Raw genomic sequence first — 15,385 nt, forward strand, 5'->3', positions numbered from 1 at the left:
AAGTGATCGTCAGAGTTGGTCATGCAGAGATGTTCGTCGCCAGAATTGATCATCAAAGATAGTATTCATCAGAGTTGTCAAAGTTAGTTCATTGGTTGTACGAAGGTGGTAGTCAAATTTGGTTGATAGTAGGAATATTTGTTAAAACCAACCAAATCGAATCGAACAGAAAATTCGTTTTTTTTTTTTTTTAATTAAAGACTCAATTTGGTTGGATTCGATTTAAAATAATAAAAAAACTGAAAAACTTCGGTTTTGGTTTGATTTTAGATTAAAAGAAACTAAATTTAAACCGGACCGGACCGAACCATTATAATATATAGTTTGGGTCACTGAAAGTTTAGGTTTGCCCTCGCCGTCCTCCGATTTGCGTCTCCCGTTTCACAGTGACCGAGTCGCCACCTCACTCGTCTTTTTTCTCTTCTCCTCGACGTCTTCGTCTCCCTCCGGCCACCGTCGACCTCGTCGATTTCTCCTCAGTTCTGCGAGTAACGACTCACACCGTAAAGACTATTTTGTGAAATTGTTTTTACGATTTGCATATAAGTTAGAATATGCATTAACATTAATGATACAGGGTCAATATTATCAATCTTGGGACTGGAATGAAGAAACATAGTAGTTCTGTTCTTAGCTCTGGCAAACAAATCATGGAGGAAGAAAGTGAAGATTTTGAATCTTCTTCCTCAGACGATTCTCTTGACTCGGTATTTTTTATCAGTTAAATTTATGGCTGTGTTAAATTTTTAAAGGAATTCTTTTATTTGCAAGTTGATGTTCACTGTATTGTATAGGAAGAGGAGAATATAGAGCGTGAACTTGCAGATGTGACTTTTGAAGAGTTACAGAGAGCACGGTCTGATGGATCACATTCGATGTTCCAAAAGACCAAACAAGAGAAGAAAGGTGGGCGAGCAAACAAGAACAGGTAGCTTGTGGGTACTATTTTTGCTTTCTTAATTTATCTTTTACAACTTGCAAGTTAATGGAGTAAATGATTTTAATTTCTTTGTGAAGGCCAATGGAGGTTAGCAGTAGGAAACCAGTTAGTAGGTTTAGGGAGGTCATTCAGGCTCCTAAAAATGTGAGTTGGTTATTCATTTTTTATTTGTTTATTATCCAAATTTATGGCATTTGCATTGTTTGTATGGAGCTATGTTTACTGAACGATAATGAAAGTCACATCTCACTTTAATGGAGTTCTAGTGCAAGCTAAGAAATAGTTCTCTCTCTCTCTGCACTAACTGGAGCTTGTTTCATTGGTTATTTTTTGGTTTTCAGATGGTACGTGATCCCCGTTTTGAATCTTTATCTGGTACTCTTGATGTTGATGGGTGAGTTTTTCTTGATATGAGGTTTAACTCTCTGACATGTTGAAAGGAATGCTGTCATCCAACATAAAAAAATTTGTTTTAGATTTTTATTCACGCTATTTACTTCATAATTATCTTTCTTCAAATTGTAATGGTATGTTTGTATGCTTCTTTGAATCTTACAGATTTAAGAAGAGATATAGTTTCATATACGAGAATAAGCTTCCAGCTGAGAAAGAGGTCTATACTTTTCCTTTTCCTTGATATATCCCCCTATTAATATCATTTTTCATTTTTAGATTCTAAACCTAAATTCGACTGACCTAGATGCATTTTTTGTATTGAAACATTTACTGGTTCAACAGGAACTGAAAAAGCAGTTGAGGAAAACCAATGATCCAAATGTTGTTGAAGAACTAAAAAATCAATTATCTTGGATTGTAAGTATAGTTCTTTTGATTCATATCAACGAGTCTCATATTCTTTGTTTATTTATGTAATGCCATAGAAAGAGATGTTTTATGGTCTTTAATGCTAAAAATGGAAGAAAAATTAGAATGAAGTTTGTACTTGGTGATAGTTATTATGGAAAAGAAAGGCTCTAGCTTATTTTATAGGTTAAAGACAAAAACTTCTTACTTCATCATTACCAAGTTTCATTTGATCATAATCTGATTATTTTGTGTACACTGGTTCGCTGTATATAGATTTTAGACTGTTTCATGTATTTTCAGGACAAGCAATTCAAATCCGACTCCACAAAGCGTGTCGATGCTGCAATTCTGGCCAAACATAAGAAGAAAGAGAGAGAGGCAGCCAAACATGGGAAAAAGCCCTTCTATCTTAAGAAATGTAAAACTTTTTTCACTCTCTTTTTGAATGAGTCTTTTCCTCAGAGGTGTGCCCTTAAAATCTATAACATTACGGTCTTCTGCTTGAAACTTTTAAACCTCGGGTGACCTATGGTTAACTCTTAAAATCTAAAACATTCCAAATATGATATGTTTGTTTTTCCTAATGTCTATGTGGTATCCATGTCCTGAATTTATGTACAGGTCATGTCCTAGTTGTGCTTTGGTATCTGCAGTGTGGGTGGGTTTGTAGAAAATCATTAGTTTGGTAGTTCTTATGATTCAACTTTACCTTCTATTGTTGGCCTCTGTTTTTGTTGCTTTTTCAGTTACCTAGGGTTCTATTTAATAGGATCCTTGGTTGTCATTGACCGTGCTAATCACGATGTTTTATTAAAAGAGTCATATTTGGTTCCTTGTTAGATTTTATGTTTCTCTTTGAGTTTTGGCCTAGGAAGGGGAAGGAGGGTCCGAGTGATGTAAATATGCAAGGGTTGAGGGGTGTACGAGGGGGAACTCGTGAGCTGTGATTTTGTGGTTACCATTGGATTTGGGTAATTATACTTTTTAAATTGTGTGTCAGAGGGCTTCTTAAGGCCATTTCAGAGAGGAGAGGGTATCTTTTTGGTATTCCCTGCGTTGTAGCTCTTGTCGAGCATTGTGGAGAGGCAGGAGCTGTCAAAACTCCCTTGGCATTGCCAAAATAATGAATACATAATTCAAGCTCCATCAAAGTACCCTCCAGGTCTTATTTTATCGTATTGGAGCTTCTTTTTGTAGCTTGACTCTTCTATTGTCTTTATTTTTGTTTGGTCTTGGATTCTTTCATTTTTCACTATGAAAGTTCAATTATTCATAGAAAAAACAACGATTTCTTCGAAGAATTAATCTGATCAATGGGGAATCACATTATATTTGAAAAACTATGATTGCTTTTATCTTTAGCGCTTTAAGATGCTTCACTTGGTGGTTTTGCCTTTGTAATAGCCGGTGACATTGTCTTGTTTTTTCCAGCTGAAATTCGAAAGCAAAGGCTTATCGAAAAATACACCAGTCTCAAGGTATGAATCTGTCATATCTCAACATACTTCTGTTTCAACATGGTCAATTTAATGGTATTTATGCTTCTGAATTGGCAATTAACCATTCTGGAGTTTGAACAGTCCACTGGGAAGCTTGATGCTTATGTGGAAAGGAGGAGGAGGAAAAATGCTGCAAAGGATCGTAGATACATACCACATCAAAGGTCTAGTAAGCTTGATGAGCAAGATTGAAGTTAACAGGTCTTATCATGCTTGCTTTAAGGAGATTCATGTTCCATATATTTTAAATTTAGCCTGACTCAAGATTTTACTTTCCATTTCTTGGGTTATTGTGTTTGATATGTAAATCTGATGTTAGATTCCAAATATTTGAAATAACTTATTTGTCTTAGTTTCGCCGCATTTTTTTTTAAAGAAATAATGTGCATATTATCATATTATCAAAGTATGAACTTTTTCTTTTAAATAATCATCTCCATAGGAAGGAAAATCTTACCCAATACTGATTTTGTAGATGAATTGAACTTTTTTTTTAGGCCCTGATGAATTGAACTTGTTCCATTACTTATCTTGAAGTATATTACTTGTATAATAAGATCTTACTAGAACAGGATTTGTTCTATAGGTTGTACACTATGAAACACAAATACTTCATATGAGACAAAGAATCCGTATTAGACATGTAACGGATATCGATACTGTTATATACTTTTCAGATACGTATCTAACATGTGATTTGACGTATCTATTTTTATGTTTACCCTTTTCAAAGAAAAAAAGATAAGAAACTGATCTAATCTTTCTCAACTAAAAATAGATATCCTATTTAAAATGTTCACTACACGGGTGCAAAACTAAAAGGAAAAAGAAAAAGAAAATAAAAGATCAAATCCTAGAATATCTTCACATTTGAGTCTCCACAAAGTTTTCTAAAATATAATCAACTTAAATATCTTTAATAATTCGACGAAGAAGTTCTTTGTTTATCTTTATATTTCTCCCTCTAATCTTCTTCTTCTTCTCCAATCAATATGATTCACTTTTTTATTGCATTTTATTGACTATTTTACTTCAACATTTTAGATGTTTGTTGTATTGTATTTCAATGTTTGAATTGTATTTTGTACTTTTTTTTCATTAACTTGTATCTTAAATTTATCTATATTATGAATTTTTATTAAAGAAAAGAAAAAATGTTTTCAACGTATCAGTATTTTAATTTTTTAGAAATTGGTGTATTGTCGTATCCAATCATATATGTATCTCGTATATGTATTCGTATCTATGTTTCATAGATTGTACAACTGTGTTGCTTATACGATCATTGCTGGAAAAGGTAAAAGTTGAAACACCTGCTTTTGTTTGTTAAATTGTTAGAATTGAGTCTGGCAGAAAATGGGGAAATTGCTGAAGCTAAGACGACCATTTTTTTTTCTTGGTGAAATTATCTTTTACTCTAAGGATTGTAAACACATCAAATGTTCGAAATCTCTCTCCTCTCTCTTCTCTCCTTCACTCTGGTTTGAGCACCACAACTCAAAATTTTGGAAAAAAAAAACATTGTGTAATTGAAATAGATGGCTAAAATAATGACTTTTCGATTCAATGGTCAAACAAACTGTCTTCCAACACGTAGGTTCAAAAAAGTATACGGAAAAAAATCATCCAAATTGATCAATCAACTCAAAGCTATGACCTCTCAATCTAACACTAAAAAGTTAAAGTTGGTATACAAATTTAAATTACAAATTTTATTTCAAGTACATTGGATTTCTCCCATTGAATACAAATCGTGCATGTAAAAAATTGTATTGCGTGATAACGTGTGTTTAGTGTGTTAAGGACTGAGTGTGAAACAAAGAATGATTTAAGTAAAATAATCTTGTAAAGAAGACAAATATAAAGTTTATAAATAAAGGATGTGTTTGGGATTTATAGTTGGAGTAATGATTTAAAAAAAAGAGATTTGGGTACAATTTATGTTTGGTTCCGTAGCAATCAAATTTATATAAATGCTTAATAAAAGTTAATGATAGAGTAAAATATATGTTTCTTGAATATGTAACAATATAATTGAATTAGGCATCCATTGTTATTTCTATAAGATAGAATGTTGAACAATACTTTGGCTAAATCGATTCACCAGTTAGTATATGAGCTCTTTTGTTTTGTTTTTCTATTTTAAAGACATTACCAAGTTTGGTTATTTATTTCTTTGTATTTAGTTTTTTCTGTAGAAACATTACCAACTTTATTGTTCATATAAAAGTTCTTATTATGTTTGTACCTATTTCAAAATTGGAGCAGTTTATTTTGGGAAACATATGTATAATGATATGTATCAAATAAATAATTTTTCATTATTATAGGTATTTCTTTGACATTTAACAAAACTGTCATGAGATGTATTTATTTGACAATGTAATACTATCATCAACCGAACTTTTATGATGATATATTGGTTTAGTATGAACTGTGAATTAAATAATGTATCAGGATTAAGATATCCTTGACATAAAAAACATGACGCTGTTAAAGGTTTTTATGACAATGGCACAATGTCAATGTAAAAGTTCTGTTCATGGTTATTTTTAGTGGTTAATATCTATGTTGGGGGGGTAGAATAGTCAAATTCTTGAGTCATTTATTGACAATGATTAATTATCATAAAAAATTTGATAGTGACAATCTATTAATGTTAGCCGACAAAGTCATAAAATATTCAATAATGACCATTTTTTTTTAAGTGTCATCAATGTTCTTTTCTTGAGGGTTGATTTAAAAAAATTAAAGTCCCATTTCGCAACGATTTTGTTTTTGAAAATTAAACTTATAAATACTATTTATACCTTTAAATTTATTCATTTGTTATCTACTTTTATCGATGGTTTAAAAAATCAAACTAAAATTTGAAAACTAAAAAAGGTAGCTTTTAAAAACTTAATTTTGTTTTTAGGATTTGGTTAAGAATTCAACAATTGTAAATTTGTACTTAAGAAAGATGGTAAGAAATGGGAAGAAAATAGACTTAATTTTAAAAAACAAAAACAAACCAAAGGGTTACAAAATAAGATCTAAGAAATTCGGTTATGACTATTTCTAAGGGTTATGGAACTCCACATTTACAGTAATGATATTACATATAGTTAAGTAATGTTATTCCGAACATAATTTAACTGATTTAAGCATATGTATTCAATCGACAAGTCAAATGTTCGAATCTCCATGATAAACTAAAAAAACACTATAATGTTGAATGATTAGGAGCTTTAGATTTGGATAGAAATAATTCCAATTTCTAATTTTAAATATCACCACCCATAATCACCGATTCTTCAAGGTAGTATGACTATTAGTGGATCAAAAGAAAGTGTCTTCGTCCAATGAACAAAACCCAATCAATTAGATTGTTTTTATTGTTTAGGATAACACAACTCATCTCCAACATTTGTAATATATGGTTTAGCTTTGGTCAAAGTGTTTCTACATTTTATCGTTGTAAAATTTTACGTGGAATAATTTGGAAGTTTTCCCAAATTTGAAAAATTTTGAGTTGCTTGGAAGGCTTTTATATTAAGATATTTGTAATTATGTCACTTTTGCAAATATGTCACAAAATCAATAATCAATATGGCAGTTGCTTGAATTTTTAAATCAACTAGTGTTAGTGATAAACTCTTATAAACCTTTATGGTTTATAAATAATTTATTTATTTATGTTTATCACTAATAGACCATTCTACGTTTATCATGGATTGATGTCTTTTATTATCAACTATTTATATATCTATTATTTGATGAATAATTTTTATGTGTACTATCAATAAACTATTAATGTCCATTAATGATTTTTTAAAAAAATGTTTAATAGAACTATTTTATTTCCATCAGAAACCATTTTTACATGTTTGGTAGACTATTTTTATGTCTATTACTAATAGAAAATATAAACTGACGGTTACAATTTTGTAGATTTAAAATTGCTACTTCATTTGATAGATCTGAAAACAATTATTTTTCTTTTGCTTAAAGTCTTGTGGTTGCAATCTTTACATATTGAAAATTTTAAACTTTTGCTTTCAATTCTTTTCCTTATTTCATGAGGAAAATTGTAATATCGATTCCAATCATTATCTAACAAGTGCACCTTCAAAAAGGGTATAGTATTAACTTCGAGAAGCAACCAACGTGTGATGATTAACACTAAAGTTTTACCGAATTTGCTTTTAAGATACCGATTCTTTGAAATTTTGTTTTACATTTATCATATCCAAAAAAGAATTTTCTTTTTCTAATGGAGATGTTAAGGTTGTATCAAAATCTTCAACATTTGTTATTGATTCAAGACATGTTGGTTTCCTTGACTTCTTCTGTTTAGTCACAAAGGCCATTCTACAACCCATCAAAAGGGCAATCATGTATTCCACTCTAGAGCTTGTCAGTTTTTCTAGGTTAACTTTTTATTATAAATCATATAGTTTCTCCAAAAATCATGAAGCACATTGATGAGATTCTTTTTAAAGTTATGACAAGAAAAAAGAAAAAACTATCTTTCAAAGAAAACAACAACAATAGTAACCCGTCAAGTTTATCCTCTTTAAAGTTTTATCACCGATCTAATATAGCTTGTTGATACATACAAGTTCATTATATTGTTTAGCATTTAAAGGATTGATGTGCTACGATCTAATTATCTTAGTGTATGTTTCTGAGTAATTTTAAAATAACTTTTGTCGTGTTTAAAATCACTTTGAAACACACTTTTAATTGTTTATTTTCTTTTATACTTTCAAATATATTTTTTATACTATTAAAATTGATTTTAAATAATTAATACTTTCAAAATGATTCTAATAATTTTATATTAACATGCCATTAATATATCCTATCGAACCATCATACACGTTTAATAGAAATCAGAGGTGTTCATGGATTGGGTTGAAAGACTTTTTAAACTCAACTCAATTGTTCCGGTTGTAGATTTTTTCAACCCAAATAGCCCTTGTTAAAAAATGAACCCAACCCAACCCAATCAATGTGGGTTAGGTTGGTTCGGGTTAATCGGGTCATTTATTTAAAATTTTGTTGTAAAAAGAAACAAAGCGTAAATATGTAAAAATCCAATTTAATTATTTTCATATATTTAATTAAGATTAACAACTCAATTTCAATTTATATAGTGAAAATTTTCTTTCTAAAGTACAAAGAAACTACTTTTAAGAGTTTTTGAAAAATGAATTATTCAAAAAATATTGAAATTAAATAAAATTAAAATCAAAATATGTATAAATAATTGTGTTATAAGCAATAAAAAAATATATTTTAAAGTTAATAATAAATTCAGGTTGATTCGGATTAGTTTGGGTTATATTAGGTGAACCCATGAATCAACCCAACCCATAAAATGTTCATTTATTTGAACCCAACCCAATCCAAATGAATTGATAACCCAACCCAAACCGCATGGGTTGCGGTTAGATTGATCGGATCATCGAATTTTTTGAACGTCCTTAATAGAAATAAACACTAAAAAACATCCTTAAATAATCATAATAATTGTCTTCTTGTCTTGTTAGTATATTAATATTTTCAAAAAGGAAAAAGTTGATGGTCACGTCCACGTGTCATTTCCATGATAATAGTTAACATAAATTTCCAACCACAAGAGTGTATGCCACATTCACCCTCTTTCTTATGGTGAAGTGAAATAAAGGCATGATATGGAAATTCCAAATATGCCCTTATAGATAATGCATATCTCACACATTTATGCACATACATGTTCATCCTTTAAAATGTTATCCATAATTTGTTCACATTTGGTTGAGTCACGATTCTTCCTTAATCTCTTCTAGGAAAAGATGATCTTTTAGAATCTTATTGTCGTTAAATTTTCTTTATTTTTATGCATAGAAATCTCTTGTAGAATCACCAAGACATATAGTCATTTGTAATAATTTTAGTACTAAATTGGAAATAGATTGTTCGAAATTGTGTTTGGTTTAACTTTGTAATAGATATTCAAAATAAGTATAATTCAATTGACATAAAATTTGTATTATCGACCTCAAAGTTTAAGTTTGATTCTTGTAAGTAATAAAGAATAATAAAAATAACACTATTAAAAAAACTTTAGTGTGTTTGAAAAAAAAAACACTTTTGAAATAATTAGATAGGTTAGTCCTGGTGGACCTACATGAAAATACCATATTTTCTAACAAAAATATAAATATTGAGACATTTGTATATATGGCAATCTAACACAAAATTTTGTAGTTTTAGCATAATCTAAAACTATTTATAAATATATGACAAAATTTCAATGTGTGTTTTTAATTATCTATTGTGGAGAAATTATTTTAAATGATAAAATTGTTGAAAATATTTACAAAATATAACAAAATTTTAGAATTATCAATGATAGACACTGATGAACTTCTATCAATGTCTATCAATGTCACTGATAGACATGGATAGTCAGTGTCTATCATAGTCAGTGTCTATCAGCATCTATTATTGATAGTTATAAATTTTGCTATATTTTGTAAATATTTTGGTTCATTTTTCTATATTTAAAAAAAAATCCTTTAAGAATTATAGTTTTAAATATTTTGGGTTTTAGCTAAAAGAACAATCTCAAATCAACATACAAGCAAAATTAAAACAGGAAGAAAGCTAGCTCTTTAGGTGTTGTAAGTATCCCTGTAAACGAATAAAAAAACTGACCAATGATACCCCTTTAAAACTAACGAAAAACTTCCAATAATGCATTTTTTAAAAAATTACCGAATAATTGTAAGAGAAAAAAAACTTTTTGAGTATGTTTTTCTATAGAGAACATTGGTTCATATTCATCAAACTTGAACATCCTTCACAATGATTGATAAATGAATATCATAACTCAATTGTTTTCACTACATACTTTCAATTATCTGTTGTGGATTTTTCTTTTAAATAATTTTTGGGTGTCACATGTCTTATATTTAGGGTCCATGCCACAACTGTTGTGGATTATATGTCTGGCCAATTGGAGCGGTTCATGGCTCTGTCTAGAGCTTATTGGGCCTATACTAAGCTCTATGATGAACACTAAATTTTCATGCTCCTACTAATGAAGAAAAAGATGATGGAGCTTCCAAAGAAGATTAAAGGAGTTCTTAGTTTCCTTTTTCCCTTTTTTTATTTTTATTTTTATTCTTGCATAGTTTTGTTTGTCTTTTCGTAAATAGGTTAATTTAGTCTTTATTTTGTGTTAGAGCACCAAAACAAACCAAAATTATCTTGTTAATCATGTCAGTTTGAGCATGCTAGTCATTTGTTATGTAAGGTTGTACTTGATGATGATAATTAGAGTTTATCTCTTACTATCATGCTTTTCTATCAAACCCTAAAGAGCATAAAACTAAGAGTATTGTCTGAATTTGAGTGCAAAACCTCCTTAGGCTAGCCTTCCACATGTTCACATAACTTAATACACTAGGAATTCCTATCCCTTCGTTGAGCAATCTAGCCAAAGTGACAACCTATTGTTTTTTGTACTATTTATCCTTTTAGTCAATGAAGATATTGTCTCTCTCAAGTTTGCAAGGAGCACTTTTATGTTTTATTCTATCACAAGTAAAAATGTGCATTTAGTTATATATAAGAATTTATGTACGTGTGTTAGGCCTTATTAAGTAAGGAATAAAAAGTTAGGATGACACTTTTTGTTTTTGAGTTAACCAAAGTATAGCCAGGGGCAAGTAGGTAACATGTGCTTTCTTTTGTAGCAAATCGGTTAATGAAGGAAGTGAATGTTTTCCTTAAATATGACCCATGCTCGTAGTTAAATATCTTTCATGAGACCCATGTGGACAAACGGAGATGGTGAGGGTGACACTAGCGATCTTTTCTAGACAAGAATAAGAAAAGAAAAGAATAAAAACTTTTAAAATGGAAGCCTAGCAAAAGCACAAGTTTGACAGAGGAAGTATTTCCACTTAGGTATGAAGCTTGGTAAAACCGGAGAGTCATTAGGGACTACACTAGGTTTTATGTCTAGCAGCTAGATCAGTGTAGTATATTGGCTAATTAGTCGAGGGACGTTGAGTCTAAAGTTAGTAAAACTCTTGTGAGAGCCCTATTGGAAGTTTGAACAAGTAATGCATTAAGGTTTGAGACCTCTCCTGAAAGTTACATACTTTGCATTTACTCTTGACCAAACATGTTTATTTACTTCCACTATCTGTTATACAGTTTTGTTTGCTTGAGGACAAGCAAAGGTTCAAGTTTGGGGATGTGATAAATGTCAAAAAGTTCATGATTTCATTATATATTTTGTTACTTTTTCTTTAGTAAAGAAAGACTTCATATGATATTTTTAACCCTAAAATGGGCCTAAAATGAGTAAAATGAGAAAACATGTGTCTTTAAATTGTCATAAGTTATTTTTAACTGTTTTGAACCAATTTCATAAGCTTCACAGGGGTTTTGACTATTTTTGCATAAACGAGCAGTAATGCTCTTGCATCAAAACTCTAATTTTGATCAGATCGACCTCGATCATTCAAACTTGTGAGTTTCTCAGTCTACAGTAGTTTTTCAACTCCAAAACTACTTAGGGGATTTTAAAAACATGGATTTCGGTCATTCTTCATCTACCTTGGCCTATATAAAAGATTGGAAGCTTCATGGTTCCATAATATCCATTCTTAAGAAGAGATCTCACAAGTTACATCTAGAAATTCTTCAGGAACGAGCGTTCTTCTAAAAGGGAATAGTCTTTAAGTCTTCCCTACCCATGAGAGCATGTGTAGAGTGAGGATTCACTATTGAAAGAGGTTAATTAAATCTGTCCTAGAGTGCCTTTGAGAGTGAGGTTTTGACTCAAGGAGTTTATGTTACTATTTTTCCCGCACTTATCCATTCATTTCTTTTTGCTTTTAAATTTCTTTACGTTTTGCTCTTTAAATTAAGCATTTGTAATCCATACTTTTGAATTAATGAAGTTTATTCATTATTCTCTAGTCATGGGCTAATTTTCTAAGGGATTCGGTCATGTAGATACCTCAAGATAATATGGCTTGAGTTAATGCTATTGCAACACTTCACTTTATCATTTGTATTTCCTTTATTGCGTGAAGTGTGATTTTGTTAAGTTAAATCAACCATTTAATTTAACATGTTAGTTAAATCTTAATGCTTTAAGATAAAAATGAATTTTACAAAGGAATATGAGAAAATTGTACATAAGGCCTCTTTCTAGGGGCCTACATGAAAATTAGCCATGAGTTTTAAAACGAAAAATTTTGGCCTTATGCTTACGTCAGTGCCATATGGAATTACCACTTTGACCCCATGTGTATGCTTCTTCAAATTGAAACTCTCTTTTTTTTCTTTTTTTCTTTTTGAAATCTAATCTACAAATTTTTTTAAAAAGAAAAAAATTCTGGTAGTTCTTTTTCTTCAATCTACAACTTCTTCTTCTTCAATCGATTCTTTCTATTCTTCTTCGACTCAATCTATAATATTTTATTTTATTTATTTATATTATTTATTTTATTTTATTTTATTTCCCCTCTCTCTTCTTCTTCTCACGCACGCCTGAAACCCCCACGAGATCCTTGCTCCGTGCGTCGCCCAGCCCTTGTCGCCGTCGTGGTTGCCGTTGGATTTGTTGGATTTAGGTAAGTTGGTGTTTCTTTTCTCGAATTAGATCTACTGGCCATAATATTATGCTTCAATATTGTAATTCGCCTTTGTTTGGATTTTGAAATCGAGTTTTAGAAAAGCTTGGAAGTCAAAGGGGCACCGTCGAGGAAAGTTGGAAGTGATTTCGTCTTTGGGTAAGCTTTTGGGAATTTAAATTTTGGTTATCATTGCAATTTGTGGTGAATTGAGTATTTTGGATTTGGGTCTAAGGATTTAAATTTAGTTGTTTGGGCTGGAATTGAATGGTTGTATTCTTGTGATAGGACCGTTACCTTGAGTTGCTGTATTATTTTTGTTGCCAGATTAGATGTGAATCTTGATATCGAGGTAAGTAATCTTATTACTGGAACTGTCCACGTGTCAGACAATATAGTTATGATCTATTTTGTTGTTGACTGGATGTTCATATATACCTTATCTATTATGAGGATTTAAAAGACTAGATGCACATAGAGATATTTGAATGCTAGCATAATTTTATATATTATTATTCTATGAGATTCTATTTGATCTAAGGATGATGATATATATGTTTATGTTATAGAGTCATGTTATGATACCTTTGATGTTGTAAGAGTAATAGCATCCTCACTGTTAGTTAAATACCCACTAGAGATTGTGTTTCATTCGGGATTCACTAGAGGTGGTGATTTCCTTCAGGATCCACCAGAGGTTGTGTTTCCTTTGGGATTCACTAAAGATGGTACTTTCCTTCGAGATTCACCAAAGGTTGTGTTTTCTTTGAGATTCATTAGAGGTGGTACTTTCCTTTAGGATTCACAAGAGGTTGTGTTTCCTTCGGGATTCACTAGAGGTGGTGTTTCCTTTGGGGTTCACCAGAGGTTGTGGGTCCTACGGGACTTACTAGAGGTAGTGGGTATACTTAACTACAGTAGGATGAAATTCAAATATTCATGTATATATGTGTTCCATGAGGACTAAGAGCGTGTTTACGTCCCACCAAAGGTAGGCATCTAGAGGACATAGATGCTTAGCCTGATCCCAGTGGTGTTACTTACTGAGTATTTTATACTCACACTTTCTCATGTTTATGTGTCAGGTAAGGGCAGGGACGCGCCGGCGAATGACAAGAGGAATCTATGAACAAGCCACTGGGGACTAGTTTTATACTTCCGCTCATGATATTCATATTTGTTTTCATGTTTTTCAACTTTCAGTTTTGATGTTTGAGACTTACTATTAAGATTTATTTTCAGGCGTATTTATTATCATTTATGATTTATGGTAACCTATCAGTTGATTTTAATATTTGAATTTAATGGAGGTCTTTTAAATTTACCTTATTTATTTAGCATTTATTTCACTATAAAATGGCGCCGTTTTAAGTTCCATGCATGCATATGTTTAGTAACGGCCTAGCTTAAGTCCTAGGGGGTCGGATCGTTACATACTTTTCGGGAGGTGGAGTCCTTAGAGGTTACGAACATGAACATGAGCTTGTCATTGGATTCAAAGGTTTAAGGATTGCTTATTCCAACTCCATTTTCTCATCTATTTTTCTTCTTAATTCACTATTATGTTGTGTGTTTACCATCACACATACACCATCGCACTCTCCTCATATTTATTCGCTTTTTAGTTTATGATCTATACAATAACAATCATTTGACCATTATTTGATAAACACAACCTTGCATTTATAAATAGAAAGTCATTAATTGAATTTATTTTTCATTTAATTAATATCCCATGTTCAACCTTGGTCCTCATCGAGATTACCTCCTAATCGATTTATACTTGGGCTGTTTAGGAGAAAATTTGTGTGACTTTCACAGATTATTGCAGAACACATTTGAGCACGCAACATCCAAACAAAAATCCCAAGGAATATGGGACTATAAGAGCCTAGACATAGGTTGTCATGTAACATTAGATATAAGTTAAACCATAGGACTTAGAAATTGCATGAATCAATTTAAGTGTCAGTTAGCCATAGAAATATAGGACTAGCTGCTAGGGCTCCTAAAGGAACTTGTGAAACAAGACTGAATAAGAGTAGTTTTCTGTCCATAATCAGGTCAATGTTGACTTGATGTGGCTGCATAAGCTCAAGGTTTAACATTTGTAGGTTGAAGCTTAACTATAAGTCCTTGTTTTCATCTACTGTTTACTTTAATATGCAATATACAACCAAAAATCTCACTTAATTATTTCCATCGGTTACCTTCGATTTTGCATTGTGAATATTGTTTTAGAAAAAGTTGAATTGCAACTAGTCTCTTGGAATAAAATATTTGGAATACTATCAAGTTCTTTAAGACAGTGTATGTTTGCACTAGACCACTTTACATTATATATCTTAACACTCATACACTTTTGGTTGATCAGAAAGGGAGCTCTTTAGAAATGACCAATGGTCTCTCTTTAAACATGATGAAAAATTGCAAACACGACTCCTTAAAATATGACCGAACAATGATGAGAAAAGTAAACTTAAACTTGAATATCTACCAAAGTGAAATTGACA

The 15,385-nt window shown here is 31.1% G+C and overlaps 1 protein-coding gene across 2 annotated transcripts; it reads left to right on the forward strand.

The window, feature by feature from the left end:
• The first annotated feature begins 331 nt into the window (after positions 1-331).
• LOC120079439 (ribosomal RNA processing protein 36 homolog) lies at positions 332-3,598 on the forward strand. 2 transcript variants are annotated; one of them, XM_039033614.1, is made up of 10 exons: positions 332-488; positions 578-707; positions 795-928; positions 1,018-1,084; positions 1,282-1,334; positions 1,499-1,553; positions 1,679-1,753; positions 2,048-2,165; positions 3,179-3,225; positions 3,328-3,598. In XM_039033614.1, exons 2-10 carry the CDS (start codon positions 606-608, stop codon positions 3,436-3,438), a joined length of 762 nt encoding a protein of 253 aa, XP_038889542.1. In that variant the 5' UTR covers positions 332-488; positions 578-605; the 3' UTR covers positions 3,439-3,598. The 2 variants fall into 2 exon arrangements, with proteins under 2 accessions (XP_038889542.1, XP_038889543.1); XM_039033615.1 differs by having other exon boundaries at positions 341-503.
• Positions 3,599-15,385: the final 11,787 nt, after the last annotated feature.

The sequence above is a fragment of the Benincasa hispida genome, chromosome 6 (genome assembly GCF_009727055.1).
Source record: "Benincasa hispida cultivar B227 chromosome 6, ASM972705v1, whole genome shotgun sequence".
Taxonomy (NCBI): domain Eukaryota; kingdom Viridiplantae; phylum Streptophyta; class Magnoliopsida; order Cucurbitales; family Cucurbitaceae; genus Benincasa; species Benincasa hispida.

What these genes read in the sequence shown, in the direction of transcription:
- LOC120079439 (XM_039033614.1), top strand. Translation starts at nt 606, where the DNA reads ATGAAGAAACATAGTAGTTCTGTTCTTAGCTCTGGCAAACAAATCATG. An exon ending in CAGACGATTCTCTTGACTCG is followed by an intron (nt 708 to 794) that starts GTATTTTTTATC and finishes TGTATTGTATAG; the next exon opens with GAAGAGGAGAATATAGAGCG. An exon ending in AAAAATACACCAGTCTCAAG is followed by an intron (nt 3,226 to 3,327) that starts GTATGAATCTGT and finishes GAGTTTGAACAG; the next exon opens with TCCACTGGGAAGCTTGATGC.